The following is a 19,516-nucleotide window of genomic DNA, read 5'->3' on the forward strand; positions in this document are numbered from 1 at the left end:
GTATCCTTGAGAAAAGTCCATCAGCTTTTTACAAAGTGATAACTGGAAACCTCAAAAGGAAAGGTCATGAGGATGATTGACAACAGATGTTGGGGCTTCTTTTGAGGTGACAGAGATATTCTAAAATTAGATACTGGTGATTATTCCACAACTTTGTGTATACTATAAACCACTGAATTGTATACCTTCAAAGAGTGAATTTGATGGTATGTGAATTATATCTCATTAAAAAAAAAGTCACTAAATAATTACAAGAAGTAGAAGAAATAGAAGCAGAGCCAAGATTAGGATTTTGTTCCAGGAAGACTGGTTCTTACTAGGCTGACATCTATTTGGCTCTTGCATAAAATATTTCTCACTTCTCCTCCTCCTTATTTTTTTAAAGTCAAACACATCCTTGGGAACTAGAGTGATATACGTAGTTATAGAAGTTTTTCCCAGCAAACTCTCATAGCCTCTGAAAACGCAATTTCGGGTATCATGTCCTCCAGAAAGTTCCCTGATCCCTTCCCAGCTTCCAAGATAAGAGCCCCTATGGATTCCAGGTGCCCTAAGTGGCCTTTGCTTTATGCTTTATACTGAAATTAGCTGTCTGCCATCACCTCCCACTGGCACAGCCTTGGCACACAGTAGGTACAGGAGAAATGTGTATTGAATGAACACCATTTCATCATCTTGTAAGGTTTTTTTAAAAAATTGGTATGTTATTTTTTTTAACATATCTAATTTAATTCTGCAGCACCGCACTTCTGCAACCATACGACAAGCAATTTGCTGCCTAAAACAACAGTATATCATAACATGTTTTCTCTGAGGGAATGCAGTTCATTCATGCCAAAAATAAATCAAATGTACCCCCTGCAGGATTTTTACCTCGGTACAGGTCAAGAGGGAGAATGAATCAGAGCATCAGAATCTGTGCCTCCTTGCGGGTAAGGAGATAAAACATGTTCCCTCCCTTCCTTTTCCCCGAAAACCTTTAAATATCACAAAGCTTTTAAGCAGAGTCATTAAGTCTATGCAAAGCCATCGTAGAACCAGGAGTCTTTTCCTGCCTTTCCTCTACTTTATTGTTTATAGGTTTTTCTTAGAAAACCAAAGAGCTATAATGTCATGACGTGCTGTAACATAGAGTCCAGCCAATAGTTGCAGGGCCCACTGAAAATTAGGATTTCGCCCACCCACTGTATTCAACTACCACATGCCCAAAGCTTCAAAGCTATTGAGATCCAAAACAATGCACCCCTCACCCAGCTCAGTCCTCTGAGAGGAAGTCCCATCTCTAACAGGGCACCTCGCTGTTAGAGACGTCTCGGGAGCCATCATCACCATGTCCACACCCTGGGTCCTAGTGGGCAGTGTGCACAGTGGTGGGTGCCAGAGCCACCCCAAGAACACCCCACCTGGGGTTACAGAAACCTGCAGCTGGCACATCATCTCTGAGAGTCCCTCCTTGTTTGGTAGAAAAACGTTCAAACACACAGAATATTCTAGAGAAAGAATATTACAGTGACCTCGCATCACAGACCGCCCCCCCCCCCCAAGATTCAACAACTGTTCAGTTTGTCATTTAAGATATCTTCTAGATCACAGTAACACTAGGTACTTCATAATACCCCTAGATACTCCAGCATGCATCTCTGGAAATAAGAATATTACGCCCAATATCACGATGCTGTTATGCCGGCGAACAAAGCTGACAATAATTTCCTCTTACTAACTAACACTCAGTCCACGTGCAAATTTTCCTCTAGGCCTTCTCAAAGGAGAGTCCCTCCCTTCGATCACACCCTGTCCCGGCCCTGCCCTCTCCCTCCTCCACACGCCAGACACTGTCCTGCCATCACCGCAGCCGCCCCGCCCCGCCACCCCCCCTTGAGTACCTGTGCAAAAGGTGCCATCATTGGGAATGAATGTTTTGTTGTTGTTCGTGGCTCGATATCCTTCGAGGCAAATGCAGTAAAAGCCCCCGAGTGTGTTGTGGCAAGAGGTGTGGTTTCCACAGACCACAGTGGCTCCAAACTGGCACTCATTTTTATCTGTTGATACATTGAGACAAGGCAAGGAAAGAGCTATCAATCCATACCATGTTCAACAACCCAGACTGTTCTCCTGTGCTACAGACTCAGGAGTTGCCATTCTGTGACAACATCCCCATGGTCTATTTGGCCAGCCTCTGCTCGGGGTGGTTCTCAGACTACAAGGCACGGGCCTCTTGTGGTCATGGGCTAGGTGTATCTAAAACCCCAAGAGAGGGGGGGGCTGGGGGGCTCAGTCGGTTAAGCAGGTGGCTCTTGACTTCAACTCAGGTTGTGATCTCAGAGCAGAGTCTGCTTGTGATTCTCTCCCTCCCTCTCCTTCTGCCACCCCTTGCCCCATAGGAGCATGTTCTCTCTCTGTCTCTCTGTCTCTCAATAAATAAAATCGTAAAAACAAAACCACAAGAGAAACCCAACATCTTGATCTGAACATTCATCTTATTTGAGGACTGGGAGAAGGGGATCCTTTTTCAATGTCTCCATACTCAAGAAGCCTTGTCAGAGAAACAAATCCAGCAGCATCCCATTTTTTCCAGCTCAGTGAGCCACTCTCTTGCTTCCTTCATAAAAGGCAGAGGAGGATGATTTTTGCATCCAGTGATTAACCGGAAAATTTGTTACTTCTGAGTTACCAGGAAACACAATGGAATTAGTGCTTAAGCCTCATCCGGGAGCAGAGCTAATATTGTGGCAGGAACAGCTCCTGCTAATCGTCAATGACCCATGTGAATAATATTAGTCACCCAGGGAGAAGGAGCTGAAGTATAGGACACTGGATGAGTCCACACAAGCCTGCCCTGGGTATTTTTAATTCAGCCACTTGTCACGATGTCAGATGAAAGTAAATCTCTCTCCTGTCTCTGTCCTGTAGCCCAGGGGTTCGAAAACTTTTTCTGTGAAGGGCCAGCCGTAGGTGCCTGGTTGCAACTGCTCACCCATGCAGCCACAGACAATAAGCAAACAAATGAGCAACGTTGCGTTCTAATAAAACTCTGTTTACAAAAACAGGCAGCGGCCAAATGTGGCCTGCAGGCCAGACTTTGCTGACTGTGCCCTGGCTGCTACCATCAGAAGAACTTCTGTGGCCAATTTCTTATGCATTCTTTCAGGGCCAATCTGTCCTGCTAGTTGGGTTGGGTTGGGTTGGTTTGGCTTGGTTTGGTGTTTGGTTTGGTTTGGTTTGGTTTGGTTTGGTTTGGTTTGGTTTGGTTTGGCTTGGCTTGGCTTGGCTTGGCTTGGTTTGGTTTGATGAGGGCGGGGGAGCAGTGCCATCAATTGATGAACCAGAGTTTTTCCTGATTGTTATTTCGTGTTTTACGACAGCACTGGCTCCCTCGGAGCACGTCAATGGCCTCTCACAATTGCACTTGATTCCTGCCAACTCAAAAGTACCCTTTCCAAAATCCAGTGTTCCTTTTTTTTTTTTTTTTTTTCCCATTTTCCTCACAGGTAATATATTTTTTGAAAATGTACCTGAACGTGGAGCACAGTCCATTTGCTAACACCATCTATGGTGAGATCTGCATGGGGGACCAGAGAAACAACCCTAAGGCCTGGGCCTGGCCACGTGTCTAGCCCAGCCCAGAAGCCCTGCACCGGTGGCCACATCCTGCCACCCATAAAAAGGCCCATTCCTGTCCTTTGCTATTGTTTCTGAGACGGGTCTCCCCCGCAGACTTTACCAGAAGGGACAGTGGGTTTGGGGAAAATCCTAAACTTCTGAGGTCCCTGGCCTGGATGCCATGTTAGGGCACGTCTGGCACATGCATCCTGTGGCCTGGTCTCAGCAGGCCAAGTGCTGGGATGTGCCATGTCTAGCATCTGAGAGCAAGGTCCACATAAGTTAATAAGGCCTTCCTCCCAGGAATAGAAGTTTCTATTGGCAAGCCAAAGAGCAATCCAGAGTTCGGGGAGCTTCCATGGGAAGGGAGCTACACTCGGGGAGGGAGCACAAAAGGCTTGTCTGCTCCAGTCCAACCTCATTTCCAAGCCCCTGCTAGCAAGCCGTGGGGGGGTGAGGGGGACAAGGGGGGCCAGAAATGCCTCAGGGGCCTCAGGCTGCCAGGCAGCCACAAGTCTCAGGGGCAGAGTCCTGAAGAAAGAAGGTCAAGGGTGACCCAAGTCCGGCCCGCAGGAACAGGCAGTGGTGTGTGCCTGAGAGCCTGACTCTGTGAAGTTGAAATATGATTTGGGGAACTTGGAATTATTTGGGTTTTTTTTTTAAGATTTTATTTATTGATTCATAAGAAACACACACAGAGAGAGGCAGAGACACAAGTAGAGGGAGAAGTAGGATCCCCTCAGGGAGCCCAAAGCCAGACTCGATCCCAGGACCCTGGGGTCACAACCTGAACCGAAGGCAGATGCTCAACTACTTAGCCACCCAGGGGTCCCAGGAATTTAGAATTGTTATTTTTTCTTTAGGAAGAAAAGAACCCAAAGATACCACAAGGTTGTGTACCGTGTGCCAGTGCACAACCCCAAGGCAGACTATCAACTGTGCCCAGCACATCACAAGGCTGCTGGGAGAAAACTGCTTCTCCTAGCATTCATTGTTACAACCGGGCTGTGAGATTCTCCTTCTTTCTGAATTGGGCTTGAACTGGATATTGGATGACCCTCAGGGCACGGGGGAGGCTTTGAAGCAAAAAACAACCTTGGAGAGTTCCTGGTAGTCTTTGTATTCCTTTAAGCCACCCAAGATCCCAAAGGGCTAAAACTCCAAAAAAATGGAGGATGGACTGTGACAGGCCTAGAATCCAAAGCAACAGTATTTCACCACTTAGCCAAAAAAGTCCAACAGGCAATTGTGTTTTCTTTTTCCTCCAGGCACTAATACAAATCATCTTGCATCAAAACCACCAGGAGAAATTAAGAAGGCAAAATTCACTCAAGTTGTTAAATTAGACTCAAGACTCTGAAACAGATTCCAAATTTGTGTGAGGTCAGAGAGTTTTCCAAAGATTCAAGTTCAATGACCCTCTAACAGGAAAGATACTTGCCTGGAAACATTAAAGAAAGGCTATATTCAAACCCTGAAACAAAGGCATGGACAGCCCCTCTTGTAACAAAAGCATGTGAACAAAACAAAACGTCTTCCCCACAAGGTCATTAGCTCTTTAACATTAGGGAATCTTGTTACTGACTCACCTTTCCAATTCACCCAGGATTCAGAACTTACCAACACAGTGAGTCCTCCCGTTGCCCACAAATCCATATTTGCAAACACACATCTTCATGCCTTCCATCTGCTTGCAGGTAGCATGCTCATGGCAAGTGGCACAGACATCTATACCAGAAGCATACATCGTGTATTACAGGAAAAGAAAAATTCAATCACCTCCTCTGGACAAGTCACATTTTGGGTAGTGGACATTTAAAATGGAGAACCAAAATTTGAATAGCAGAATTATAAAAGGTAGATCTGATCCCATCCTTCGAAACCTGCAATGGCTGCTCATTTTCCACAGAGTAAAGGGCAAATGCCTCTACCTGGCAGTCAAAGCTCTGACCATTTCGACTCTAAGCTAATCCCTCCAAGCCTCACTGTTCCCAAACCCAAACCACACATAATATTCTCTATGCAGGAGAGGCTGACGACTCTTTCCCACATATGTTATCCCATCCTACTTCATGCCATACTTACCATGTTCCCTCCAAGCAGAATGCCTATCCCTCCTCTCCTGTCCAGCTAGCACCCATTCCTACTTTTTTTTTTCCATTCCTACTTTTAAGACTCACCTTGAATATCACATTTTCCCTGGTATCTTCCCCATTCCTCTATTCTTGTGGAAAATTAAATGTATCTACCTCTGTGCTCCACTAACACCTGCACATTCCCACATCAACCACGTTAATGTGTCATTATATACTGTTCCAGCTCTGTCTTCCAAGCTGCGGAGCATGAATGAGCTTCTCCTCCAGGACACGGATTATTATGTCATCCGCCCATATGTCATCACAGTGCAGTAGAAACATTCAATAGACTTTTACTGACCGAGTGGATAAAGGAACTTGCAATCCTACTTGCTACAACTCAAAAAGCAAGTGGAAGGGAGAAGAACCCATCCGTCTATTACCCTATCCAGTTTGCTTGGGGGAAAAAACTTAATGTGCTTAAGATGTCAGTGAGATGAGCAGCTGGGTCCCCAGCTGGGTGACCAGATCCTAATCACATAGACAGGCAGCAAAAAGGCGTGAGGCTGACACACACGAACCTACTAGATGGTGATTGATATATGGCCCAAGGTCAAACAAGAATTCCTACCTGAGGCCATGGGAGATATCATGTTGTTCTTTTGGGGTCTGTAATTTCAGGAGTGGCCTGGTCAGGAGAGTCAGCACGGAATTCCATCTTAGTCTAGGCCCCACTACCACCCAGATAATAAAGACTTAGCCCTCGGGGTTGCTCTAGGCAACTGACGCAGGGAGATTTCCAAATACAGACCGCCCCTGACTTACAATGGTTCAACTTACAATCTTTCAACTTTACTGGGGTACAAAGGCAATACATGTTCAGTAGAAAGCGTACTTCAAATTTTTAATTTTGTTCTTTCCTCCAGGCTAGGGATATGCAGTGTGATCTCTCTCATGGCAGCCAGCCACAGCTCCGGCCAGCCATGCGATCAGAAGGGCAAACAACTGATAAACTCACAACCGGTCTGCACCTACACGACCATTCTGTTTATGGCTTTTAGTATAGTGCTCGGTACATGACATGAGATAGTCAATACTTTATTATAAAATAGGCTGGAAAAAATAAAAAATAAAATAGGCTGGGTGTGAGATGATGTTTGCCCAACTGTAGGTGAACAGAAATGTCTTATGCACATTTAGTAGGCCAGTCTAAGCTACAATGGTCGATAGGTTAGAAGTATTAAATGCATTTTTGACTTAGGAGATTTCCAAGTTCTGATGTAACCGGATCGGTAAATTCAGAGGATCAGTACTGATCATTAACCACGCCTGCTTTTTCTTTTAAAACAAATATGATACAGAAATAAGACAAACCACTGCTTTATCACCAAGTAATACAAAATTAACCATGGAATATTCACAAATTTTAATATATCCCAAACCATTAAAAAAAATGCAACAAAGTGCAAAAAAAGTAGAAATTGTAGAAGCCGTACTATAGGACTACCTCGTAATTATGTAGAAAGACTACAAAATAAAACACAAGAGCCCAAAAGAAACCTACTTGGAAACTTCAAAACATTCTCCTAAATAATTCTTGGGACAAAGAGGATAGCAAAACTGAAATGTTTAAGGGAACCTGGCTGGCTCAGTCAGTAGAGTGTGCAACTCTTGATCTCAGGGTTGTGAGTTTTAGCCCCATGTTGGGTGTGGAGATTACTTAAATAAATAAAAATTTTTTTAAAAAAAAATTGAAGTATTTAATACTAGATACAAAGATGTATCTACTCCAGCAAATTTGAGTTTTTCATGTTTTTGTACTTTAAAAGATCCAGTTAAACACTGCAGATTTAGCTAACTCTCAAAGCTCCTCCTCCCTCAAATGGGATCAAAGACCAGAAAGGTATAAACCCTGGCAGACAAGATGAGAGCAGATGAGGATGTCAACAATATTTCAGAAGATGAAAGAGATGGACATAGGCGAATGGCCTGAGAGGAGGAACTAAAAGGCCATCCCAAAGGCTCAGGAATTGGGGCCACTGAGTGCTGCAGAAGGCAGGTATAAGGGACAGGACTCAGAGTTCAAGGAACCAGGTAAAAATATGGATAAGAAGTAGGTGGACACCCAGTTCTCCTCACTAGCCCTGGCAAAAGATAGAATTTACAACCTGGAGGAAATAGACTAGAGATGCTCTTGCTCATGGGGGCAACAGGCAAGTGAGAATGGGTCCCTGCACCTAAATGTCCATCAGGGTGGAGTAAATTTAACACACAACATTTTTAAATGGTGCCATAGGACATTGTCTATTCATAATCACATGCACCCAAAATCCTGGAAGTACCTTTTAAATATTGGATCCTGGGTCAAGCCCCTAAATCCAGTATCGATCGACCAGATAACGATGAACACTCTCCCTAGTGTGTGCGCATAGTGCAATAACAAAAAATAAATATCATAGTAATGAAATCAACAAAATGGTAAAATGTTTAATTTTTTTTCTTATATGGAATATTTGTTTTTATAAAGAGGGCAGCATTTATGTACCTACAGTTCCAGAAACTTACATCAGATGGGAAAAAAGGATTATTTCATTCAACTGTTGGGTGAATCTAATAAACACACACACAAAATAAACACACACAAGAAATAAAGTCATGCCACCCACTCAGGTAGATTAACAGAAGTCCAGTCTGAATTAGTGAAGGACAGAATGTAAAGTTGTTGTTTTTTTTTTAAATAAATCAAATTAAGTCCAAGTTCATTCAATAAACAGAACCAAACAAAATAAGGCCTTGTAGGAAGGCAGCCAGATACAGGGGGAAAGCATGCCCTGGAGCTGAGTATCAGAACTAGATCCTAAATCTAGCTGAGTCTCAATCACTGGAGGACCCTTAACAAATCACTGAACCTCTCTGGATCCCAGTTTTTTCATCTATAAAACAAGGGCCTTGGGCTTCTCACGTTTTAAAGGGCATTCAAGGGCACCTGCATGGCTCAGGTCATGATCTCAGGGCCCTGATCTCAGGGTCTCAGGAATCTGCTGGTCTCCCTCTCTCTGCCCCTCCCAACATATATTCTAAGATAAATAAATACATCTTTTAAAAAAAAATGCAAAAGGCATTCAAATCACCTGGGGATAGCGCTAAACCACAGGCTCTGATGGTGGGGAGGGCACATTTTGCATTTCTAACAAGCTCCCAGGGGAACCACATTTTGAGCAGCAGGGATTAAGTGGCCTCCAAAGTCTTGTCCCCTAATCAGCTGATACATCATCCTTAGGGTACCTGTTTTAATGACCCACTAAGAATTATTTAGCAAAGTGTAACCCCAAAAGGACAGTACTTGGCACGTCTGGCTCAATAAATGTCTGTTCCCCACATTGGTAAAAAAGCCAACACGTCTCCCAGGCCACCAAAGGCTTCTGAGCCCACCTGCAGAAGGAAAGCCATTTCCAGAGGAAGAAGGGCCTCAACTAAAGTTTCTTATTCAGTCATAATTATTCTCATCTGCAGGGCCTTATATGGCAGCTTCTGAGTTCTAATTGCTTGAGGGACTAAGTAGCTTCTTGGGGGGGCGACACAAGTTATCCTAAGGGAAGTGGCAGGAAGCACAACCCTAATCCAAGAAGAGACAGGGTGGGGAGGGTCGCTTCTAACTACACCCCTGTTTCCACTGTTCACGAGCCCCTAGCTCAGTTAAGAATCACCTAGAGAGAGGGGGACCTCCTCATCCCGGTTTTAATACTAAATGTCCTGCGACCCACTAAAGCCCTCACTATGGCACAAACCGAGCAGCTGGTCCCCCGACCTGGAGAGCTTCTTAAAACAAAATCCCCAGAGATTCTGATTCGGTAGGTGTGGGGTGAGGCCTGAGAATGTGCATTTCTAAGGAAGCTCCCAGGTGGACCCCACCTCTAGTAGCAGTGCAAGTCTAGTTCAACCTCAGGGGCTTGGGTCAGAATCCTGGCGAAAGACGAGGGAACAGTGAGGATGTTCGTCACCAAGTCTAGACTGATGCATAGCGTGGCTGGACCACGGTGACAGAGGTAAGAACCCAAGGAATGGAAATTCTCCGGGCGGATGGAATGATCCCCGCGCCTTTGCTGTACAGCCCATGGGTGGGGGCGCAGCTTCACATCTGGATCAAGGATGACTTACTTTTGTCATCAGCAGACTGTTGAGAAGAGCAGAGAGGCGGCCGCCATGTAGTGACGGAGGGCACTGCTGCAGACGTGAGGGGCCCCCACCACCCAGAACAACTGGCAGAGAAACAGGACAGTGGGCATTCCGAAGTCTAGACGGACAAAATGGCTAAGGACTCTTTGTAACTATTCATTGCACCCCCAGCGAGGATGCCCTAGATTCACTTCCCTTCGGCACTGTATCGACCAAGCCAGCTAAAACCACATCCAACGGTGAGAGGGCGACACAGGTCTTGGTGGTCCACCCAGGCTGGGAGACTTCTCTCTCGCTCCCTGGGTGACACAGTCAGTCCTCCAATGTTCATCTGGGAGGTGGAATCGTGTTGTGAGGATTCAAGGAGAAATAGAAACGCTGCCCGAGCTCGAAAGCACTCGGCAAAGGGTGATTTATCTGAATATTTGTGCCTCTCTCCATAGATACTGTTATTACAGCTGGAAAGAGGTCGTGCGAGAGGCAGCACCTGCCACTTGGCACAGCGGTTCCGAGCAGGGGTGAGAGGGATGAGGGGTACCATCCTAGCTCCGCCACTTGCTGGCTGCATAGTCCTAGATCAGGCTCTGGGCCTCGGCTTCCTATGAATCTGAATATGAGGCTAATAAAAACCCACCTCATAGGCTGCTGTGAGGAATACAGAACGAATGAGTTAATATACATAAAGCAATTAGAATATCTCAGATGCCACTGTAACAACCACGCGACAACCCCGTTAGGGAATACATGAAGGTACTGGTAGCCGGCCGCCTCCCAGTTACACTAATGAGGAGGGTGATGGAGAGCTGCGTTAGTGCAAACACCCAAAGCAGTACCTCTGTGTAGACACATGCCTACCTGTTGGTGGGGCTGAGAGTCCAGGATCCAGGACACCCTAATTTACATAATCACCCCCTGCCTTCCCCACAGCCTCCCAGCTTTCTGAGTAACACCTGACTCAGACCTTGGAGCTCAGCATCCTCAGCCCTCGCCCTCTCGGCCCTGGCCTCGGCCCCCTCCTCGCCTCCACGCACAGGTGCGCCTGGACCTCAGCACCGGCTGGTGGTTCAATGTGCAAGCGGCAATTTAAGGGCAGTGGCAGCACGTGGACTTCGACGCTACAATGAAGAGGTCCGACCCCGGCCAAGGGAAGAAGGTGGTTTGAATGCACAAATGGAGCGCTTGCGTTTGGATTTTAATCTGATCCCCAGCTAGTCTCAGTGAGACCAAGCAAATGCCCTGCACTTCCTTCACGAGAGCCTTGTCTCTCAGGAAAACTGTGTGCAGATTTGTGGGAAGGGAGCGAATGACCTGAGGGAATAAGGAAAGGGGGCCTAGAACTCAGGAAGAGAAAGCATTCCCAAGTCTCCCACCTTCCAGAAAACTGTATTGCTCTTAAGGGATCGCATCAAATTCCAGAAATGGAAGGAACTTGAGAAACCTCAAATTCTCTCCTCCCCTCATCCCTGACAAACAAAACAAAACAGAACCATAGCCCCTGCTTTAAAATACCCCCTCCCCAAATCCCTCAAGACAGAGAGCATTCTACTCTCTCAGGCAAGACGATCCCTGCAGGGTAGTGGGATCCACCATGTATTTCTCTTCCCCACACCAACCCAAGACCAACATTCCCCATCAAGAACCCGAGAACTTGGTGTAAAATGGTTATATAGGGCCCTCGGCTTCCTTTTGTCCTCCTGTGTCCACGCTGCTGCTGAATCAAGACCAGCGGACAGTGGGGACCCCCACACATGGCCTCCAGACCTGGAACCAAGCCTCACTAAGTGCCCCTATTTCACAGCTTTTGAGTTTGGAGTTGAGCAGCCTTGCACGTAGGCCACACCCTCGGTTCACGTCTGGCACGTCCCCCGCTCCCGCATTCTCTCAAGCAGGCGGAAGACTTCTCTAGGTAATCCATGCAATTAATTTCCACTGTCTCCCCCACAGAGTGAAGGCCAAGAGGCCACACGTGGTACCCGGGGCCTCAGAGATGGAGGAACCCATTTTAGGATCTGACCAGAAGGCTTAGGAGGTGCCCAGGGCCAAGTCCCCAGAGGCCGAAGACAGGGCAAAGGGACGATCTTCTTCATCTGCTTGAATCCGCCTCCCTTACTTTGAGCAACTGTCACTCACTCCAAAATAACTCACCCCACCACCACCCCCTAACGCCCCGCCATTTCTCCTCCTTCCTACCCTGACTTAGGATGCAAGAGTGAAGAGCGGGCCTGTGTGAAACGCATGACTGGTGATGGACGTGCCTACGCTTCCTACAGCAACAACAATCTCCCCAGGCCTCTCCACCATCACTCCCCCCAAGATTCTCAAGGCCTCTGTCTGTCCTCTGGCCTTCCCAACCCAGCCAGTCCTGAGCCAACAAGTCCCCGGCCACTCCCAACTCCACCGCCAAGCCAGAGAAGGTGAAGAAACAGGAATGACTGGTTCCACCCCTCCTCACCCATTCCTAGGCTTCCATTCCCCTGGGCTGGGCACCCCACCCACCTCTCAACACCCTTCCGCTCTATCAACTATGTGCCTCACACTTCCCTCACACTCAGCAACTCCACTCTCTCCTCCCTGCAACATCTTTGATGACAGGTCAACGAACTTCAGTGCACGTTACCAGCCAGACACTGAAGGGACAAACAGACAATGGCCAGGCCGTGTATGAAAATAGCTGACCCACGTGGATCTGTGGGTCACCAGCCACCAGCCCAGGAAGCCAAACCATCAGCTCTGTAGCGGTAAGACCCCAAAGGCCAGGCTCGGGTCAACAACAGCTGGCTTCCCTAATTGTGGCCCTCACTTTCACACTCAGGACCAACCCGAGAAGGCCCAGTACACTCCCCCAGCCAATCACGTAGAACGGCTGCTGTGGGTAAGCCACCTCCAGCCTCTCCCTGCCCACAGCCTGGGCCCAGGGCACCCCGGAAGCCTTCCCCTGTGACCCACTATCAGCTCTTACACTCCTCTGCCTGCCTTTGAGTCGGATAAATGTCGGTGATGCTGACGGGCTGTCCCGCCAGAGCCGCCTCTGTATCACCAGCCCTTGCCCGCTCCCACGTGGGTGGCCTTCACTTACTCTCACGCCCAATTCCTCATACAAGCCACCGGCCCCCACCCACGTGAAGCTCTTGGACCAGTAAACAACTGCACTGCGACATGGCATGGAAGTGTGTGGGGTGAGGGTGCAGTACAAGTATGTGGGGCCCCTACAAGATCCCAGGCCCCGGATCCCTGGGCCTGCAAGGGAACTAACTGGACAGCTTCCCGGGAGGAGGGAGGAGGGAGGATGACGGGGCTGGTTTTGAAATATGAATAGCCCTCGGACGCCTGGGCGGCCCAGCGGTTGAGGAGCGTCTGCCTTCGGCTCAGGGCGTGATCCCAGGGTCCTGGGATCGAGTCCCGCATGGGGCTCCCTGCATGGAGCCTGCTTCTCCCTCTGCCTGTGTCTCCGCCTCTCTCTGTATCTCTCATGAATACATAGATAAAATCTTTAAAAAAGAGAAATGAAGAGCCCTCACTAAGTGGACATCTGTGGGGGAGGGAAGAGCTGTCCTTCTCCATTCTTCCTCCCTCCCCTCGCAGAGACTAAGCTTTCCCCCTTGCAGGCCAATTTCACTTTTGGACATGCTCCATTAAATACCTCATTTATTTCTGCATTTTCAAAGTCTCCTTCTCCTGAATAATGCCCTTCATGCTACAGTATGCTTGTGTCTGCTACCACCCCGCCCCAAAAAAAAAAAAAAAGAAAAATTCTTGCACTGACCTGGCCAGCCCAGCTCAATACAATCTTCCCTTTCCTTCTAACTTCTTTAGAGAGTCCCTTTAAGAGCCAACCAACACCTCTGCACTCCCTAGGGCCCCTGCACCTGGCTCTCACCCTCACTCTCTGCTAGCCCTGGCCTACGCAGACCAGAGCCACCAAATCCAAAGCTTTTTTCCCAGTCTCCTCTCCCATAGCTCCCTGTCTGCTGGTTTCCTCTGGACCAGTCCAGTCTTCCTCCCACTTGTGTGGCCACTGCTCTTTCTCTTCCATTTGCACCTGCCATCTAAAATGAGCCTCCCCCCCACCCCCCAATCTGGCCTTGGTCTCTTTCTTCTCATCAACTTCAAGGCTTCAAGGGTCCACCAAGTCTCCACCACTGTCACACACCTCTTGTCCACAGTCTTAACTCCTCATTCAGTTCACTTCTTCAAGAAGTCCTAACATCACCACCTCAAATTCTGGATATCCAAAATGACTTCTCCTTCTTCCCAAATCTTATTCCTCCTCCTATGGAACCGTATATCCAAGTCACCCAGTCCCCAAATCTCTTTGTCCCCTTTCTCTTCTGTCCACCATAATGTCTGTTGTCAAGTCCCGTGGTTCCATTTCTACCTTACTGTCTACATCCAATCTCCTTCTCCTGCTATCTTTCTGGTGGAGCCAGTCCTCAGAACTTCTAGGCCTGCTGTTTCAACTTCCTCAATGGTTCTAAGCCTGCACTCATTTCCCACATCATCCCCTGGAAGGAAATCCGCCCTTAATAGAACCAGATACTTCAAGGTTGTAAATGAAGAAAGGATGCTACCTTTGTTTCACCATCTAATCCCAGTAATTCAGTGGGACCATGGTGGACCGTTTCCTAGGCTAGAGAGCTTTACCACAGATTCTGAAATAGGCCCCACACATCTACAGGTTTTTATACACACTGCCGTGGGAGACCAAGTCAGGGAAGGAAGTCAGGAAGCCTACCAGAGTATCTGATGCACAAAAATGGCCACCCCAGAAGGCTGAGCCATCAAGAGAAACACCCACCAGTGATGGCAAAAGTGATGGCAAAAGTCCAAAAATGAAAATAATTTGGGGGAACAGGAGTCTGAGCTAGGAACCCTCCCCCCCCATATCTTCCTACATGGAAGTTCCCTCCCACTTCAGGATGAATGGTTTTACTAAGAAAGCTGGAGGGTTTCCTATGCCCGCTCTGTATATCACTCCTTGTACAAAAGCCTGTGGTGACTTCCAGGGGCTTCCCACCAGCCGGATACCTTGCTCTGCCACCAAGGTCTTCTGCCTTCTGGTTAATCCAATGTGCCCTTCCAACTCCATTTGCCACCTGTCTCCTAGGTGCCACGGGCCCCATGCTTTTATACCTCCGTGTGCTTCCTCACATTGTCCCTTCCATGTGGCATTTGTGCTTTGCGCACAGTTACGGAGAGGTGCCTCTGCCCTCTGCCCTGGGCTGGGATGCCTTTTCCTCATCTTCCCATCCCCAGTATCACCAAACCTACCGGCTCAGTTCAAGAGTCCCTCATCCACGCTGAGTCCCTCATCCACACGGAGTCCCTCATCCACACCGAGTCCCTCACCCACACCGAGTCCCTCACCCACACCGAGTCCCTCATCCACACCGAGTCCCTCACCCACCGGGCCACCAGACGCCCGACCTAGAATGAATCCTGCCCTCCTCTGACCCCGTGGCCTTCTCAGAGCACTTGGGGCCTTCTGCCCTCGACTCCAGTTACTTGGGTAGATGGGCAAACGCCACTTGCCCTACGTGTTTGACTTTGTCCCACCACACGTGACTCTGCGCTCCAGTTCCCTGGAAAAGGATGATTTGTCGCCTCCAGACCCTGAGCTCCACGAGGGCCAGCGCGGCGACCTGAACCAATGACTGGATTCGGGGATGCTTTACTCCCGGAATCTTCCCGGCACTTCTCGCTCACCACGTTAGCATCTGGCTCTTCGTTTCGGTGGAAAAAAAAGTTAAAAAGTAGAAGGAAAATTGCTTCGGGTCAAGAACGGGTCGTGCAAAAGCCACAGCAGGGCCGGAAGCGTGACAGTGCGGCGGGACCGCCCTTGCACGCCCTTGCACGCCCTTGCACGCCGGGCGCGGCTGTGCCCCGGGGCTCGGGCCGCGCCCCCCCCAGCCTCGCCCCGGGCCCCCGCGCCCGCGCCCGCGCCCCCGCCCGCACTCACCGTGGGCGCCCCGCGCTCCGCCCGCGCCCCGCGCCAGGCCGAGCAGCAGCACGAGCGGCAGCAGGCGGCGGGGCGGGCGGCCTGCACCCCGGGGGCCCCGGCCCATGCCGCCGCGTCCCTGCCGCGCCCGCCTCCTCCCGCCGCCCCGGGCGCCGAGATAAGGCGGCGGGCTCCGCGGGGAGGGGGCCGGCCCGGCCGCTTCCGGCGCCGCGCGGGGTCCCGGGGAGGCGGGGGCCGGTGCACCTGCTGCGCGCCCGGGGACGCGGCGGGCACAGCCACGGGGCCCGCCCCCTCCTGGGGACCGACGTCCGCGCGCGGCAGCCTCGAGACCCGAACGCCGGATCGGAGCCCGCCTGGGGCTGGGGGGGGTGGGGGGGCTCCCCGGAGGGGGACAGGAGGAGCGGGAGTCCCGGAGGAGGCAAGGGGCGCCAGGGGCGCAGGGGGAGGGCAAGAAGCCAAGGGCGCCGGAGAGCGGGTGACAGGTGGCGCGGGGCGGCGCAGCTGACCGGGGCCCCCGTGCACCGAGGACGCGGGGCCTGGGGCGTCGGGAGCTGCCTGAGGAAGTGAGCTAAGCCCCGGGGCCTGGAAAGGATGTGGGAGGGGAACCTAGGCCGCGGGGAGGGCTTCTGCAGAGGCCCGGGAGCCCCAGCGCTTTCTAGAAACGGGGAGGACCTCCTTGGGGGGGAACCGATGGCCGGGGAGAGCCATAAGCTGTGCAGCTAAGGTCGACCTCATAAACCGAGGGCAGGGGGTGCTCAGAAGCTGTAACAGGGCTATAAGCAGCGTGACCGCATCCAGAAGGGCTCCAGGTCCGCCCCGTGGGACTGGGGCTGGGGCGGCTACAGGAACCCGGGCAAGACAGGACACGTCCGGGAGCGGGGCCTTGGCAGGAGGGCGGCGTTGGGTGGAAGCCGCTGGAGTTTATGACCCGTAGAATGTGGGGGAAAGGAAGGAGAAATTACAGGCGTCACCTCAATTTCTGGTTTGGGCAGCTCGGTGGGTCATGATGGTGATGGGAGTCACTGAGATGCAGACCCAAGGGACCGTTTGCAAGTTGGGGTAGGGAGAGGCTGCAAGGGAGGGGAGGGGCGGGGGGAAGAAAAGAAGTTCCAGTTTCAAGGCTTTGACCTCCGCGGGTCTGGCCAAGAGCAGGGCTCCCCACTACTTCACCCATATCCTCACTTTGCTTTCTCTTTCCACCATGAGCCTGCTCTAAATCTAACCACCCGTGAACACACCCATATAAGGGCCAAACTTGTTGTGCAGCCTTAAAAAGACGTAGTTAAAAATAAACTGCCTGGCGTCTTTTGCAGCGGGCTTTCTTGCTAATTAATTTTTGTTCAGCAAAGATAAGAGGCTGCTTTGGTGGGGAGTAGATGGGCAGTGGGGTTACAGTGGTCTATCCTCTATAATTTAGAGAATTTTTGTTAAGCTCAACTCTTCCTGAACTTTGAAACCATGTAATTGTTTCAACAAAAATACATTCATGTAGGTTATTTTTAAACCAACCTATACTTCTCCTTCACCATCGTGTCTCCTGCAGAGTAAATAAATAAATTTAAATATATTTGTGTGCACGTGTGCGTCTATTTACACGTATTTTTTTTAAAACCGGTGATACAGGGGGAAATAGTCTAAAACTTGGAAATGGGCAAGTGTACCAGGTCTTTTCAGTGGGGTGCTGGGTGTTGTCTGGTAACCCTCCTGGGGATTATCTAATTCTACAGAGTTGTGCACTTTGATAGACTTTGTATTGACGAGACTATTTGATAACTCTTATAGGTATGGATAGAAATTCACTTGCAGAAAACTGATAATGCAAAAGGTTCTTGTCCATAGCAATGCAAATTAATTTTTCCAGTAGAGCTAGAAGAGATTCTTGTCAGGTGAAAATAAGATAAATCTAATAATAAGATCTTGTCTTATATGATGGCAACCGATTTTGCATTTAGCAAATTTATTTTATCACACCTAACAGAAATATATGTATATGTACAGTATATTCTTCAAATTCTCCTTTGAACCTTGACATCTTACTAGTATCCTTTGAAGTCAACATCTTGCTGAGTCTCTCATGAATTAATTAGTTGAATAAAATCTTAGGTTTTCTTTTTGTCTTTGCATGAATCATGTTTTTAATATTTTCAAAATTTTATGTTAGCACAATACATGTACTCATTCTACATTAGATCATGTGACTCTCATCAGTTCTTTTTATTGGCTCATTTTGTTGCTTTCAAACAAATAGGGTTATTATTTTTTTTGTTTGTTTGGTTGGGGTTTTTTTTGTAAAAATAATTACTTCTTACCAATGGTGAGCTCATGGAATCACAGAATGAAAAATTATCTCCTGGTTGGTATGTGTCACTAGAATTAAAACAGAGTATTAAACCAGTGTTATATTTGCAGCAGTGGGATTACTGCTGAGAAAATCTTTAGCTTAAGAAAAATGTTCCTCTTTTAAGAGAGCATGGCCAATACAGCAACATCTTTTTTTTTTTTTTTAACATCTTCTTAAAGAGATTTTAGAGAGAGCTCTTTTTGTCCATATCTAGATTTCAATGGCTTCATCAAAAACTTTTCACTTTTGGTTTCAAGATGACATTGTAACTCCTGAAAATTCTCTTTCAGTAAAGTGGCCAAAGATACACACACACACACAATTAAATATGCAACAGTGCTTTCAAACCAGAAAGGATGACATCAGTGAACCAGATAGCTTTGAGGAATGTATTAGGTTACATTTGCCACATGTCCTCCACAAAAACATCCACCAAAAGAGACAGGAAGTTGAGCAAAAAATATTAAAAACATGCAATTTAAATTTTTTAAAAACTATGTGTGTACTTTGTTATTATTTGTACATATTAATATAATGTGCAGATTATATCATTTTTTTAAATGTAATTCAGAACCACTATATAGGAATTACTGAAAAAAAAGCAAGGTACACTTCTTACCAATTCAAAGTATTTTATTTTGCTCATCTGTGTACATATTGTGCATTGCCATCAGCTCCTTCTTCAGGCCTCAGTCTTCCCAAATAACAGTTTCCTGGCTCTCCAAAAAGCCTGTCAGTTTCCACATTTTTAAAAATCATTTTAGAGGGCATCTGGGTGGCTCTGGCGTTTAAAGCATCCAACTTTTGATTTTGGCTCAGGTCGTGATCTCTGGGTTGTGAGATCAAGCCCTGTGTAGGACTCTGAGCCGGGCATGGAGCCTGCTTAATATTCTCTCTCTCTCTCTCCCTCCCTCTGCCCTCGCCCCTGCTTGTGCCTGCTCGTTCTCTCAAAATAAATAAATAAATAAAATAAAAATAAAAATTTTAAAATCATTTTATTATTTATTTTCTAAAAATTTTAAGTAATCTCTATTCCCAGTGTAGGGCTTGAACTTACAACCCTGAGATCAAGAGTCACATGTTCTACTGATTGAGCCAGTCAGGTGCCTCTAAAAAATATCATTTTAAGCTTCATTTTTTAAAAAGTTTTTTATAGGGGCTCCTGATGGCTTAGTCAGTCAAGGATCCCAATTCTTGATTTTGACTCAGGTCGTGATCCCAGGGTCCTGAGATCAAGCCCTATGTTGGGCTCCACAGTGGGCATGGAGTATGCTTGAGATTGTCTCCCTCTGCCCCTCCCACTCACTCCCACACACATGGGCACACACTCACTCTCTCTCTCTCTCAAAATAAATAGTCTTTTTTTTT

General features: G+C 48.1%; 1 protein-coding gene across 4 annotated transcripts in view; it reads right to left on the bottom strand.

Moving 5' to 3' along the window:
* Nucleotides 1-15,933, bottom strand: part of SUSD1 (sushi domain containing 1) — a 128,538-nt gene extending 112,605 nt beyond the window's left edge. For 2 of the 4 annotated variants that reach the window (XM_077912906.1, XM_077912905.1), the window contains exons 1-3: nucleotides 15,808-15,933; nucleotides 5,221-5,328; nucleotides 1,884-2,039 (exon numbers count right to left, since the gene is read on the bottom strand). In XM_077912906.1, the coding sequence (XP_077769032.1) occupies nucleotides 1,884-2,039; nucleotides 5,221-5,328; nucleotides 15,808-15,913 (370 nt within the window). In that variant the 5' untranslated portion in view covers nucleotides 15,914-15,933. Of the gene's footprint in view, nucleotides 1-1,883; nucleotides 2,040-5,220; nucleotides 5,329-5,780; nucleotides 5,985-15,554; nucleotides 15,574-15,807 lie in introns of those variants that run through there. The other 2 variants (XM_077912904.1, XM_077912903.1) reach the window with 2 other exon arrangements.
* Nucleotides 15,934-19,516: the final 3,583 nt, after the last annotated feature.

The sequence above is a fragment of the Canis aureus genome, chromosome 10 (genome assembly GCF_053574225.1).
Source record: "Canis aureus isolate CA01 chromosome 10, VMU_Caureus_v.1.0, whole genome shotgun sequence".
Classification (NCBI taxonomy): Eukaryota; Metazoa; Chordata; class Mammalia; order Carnivora; family Canidae; genus Canis; species Canis aureus.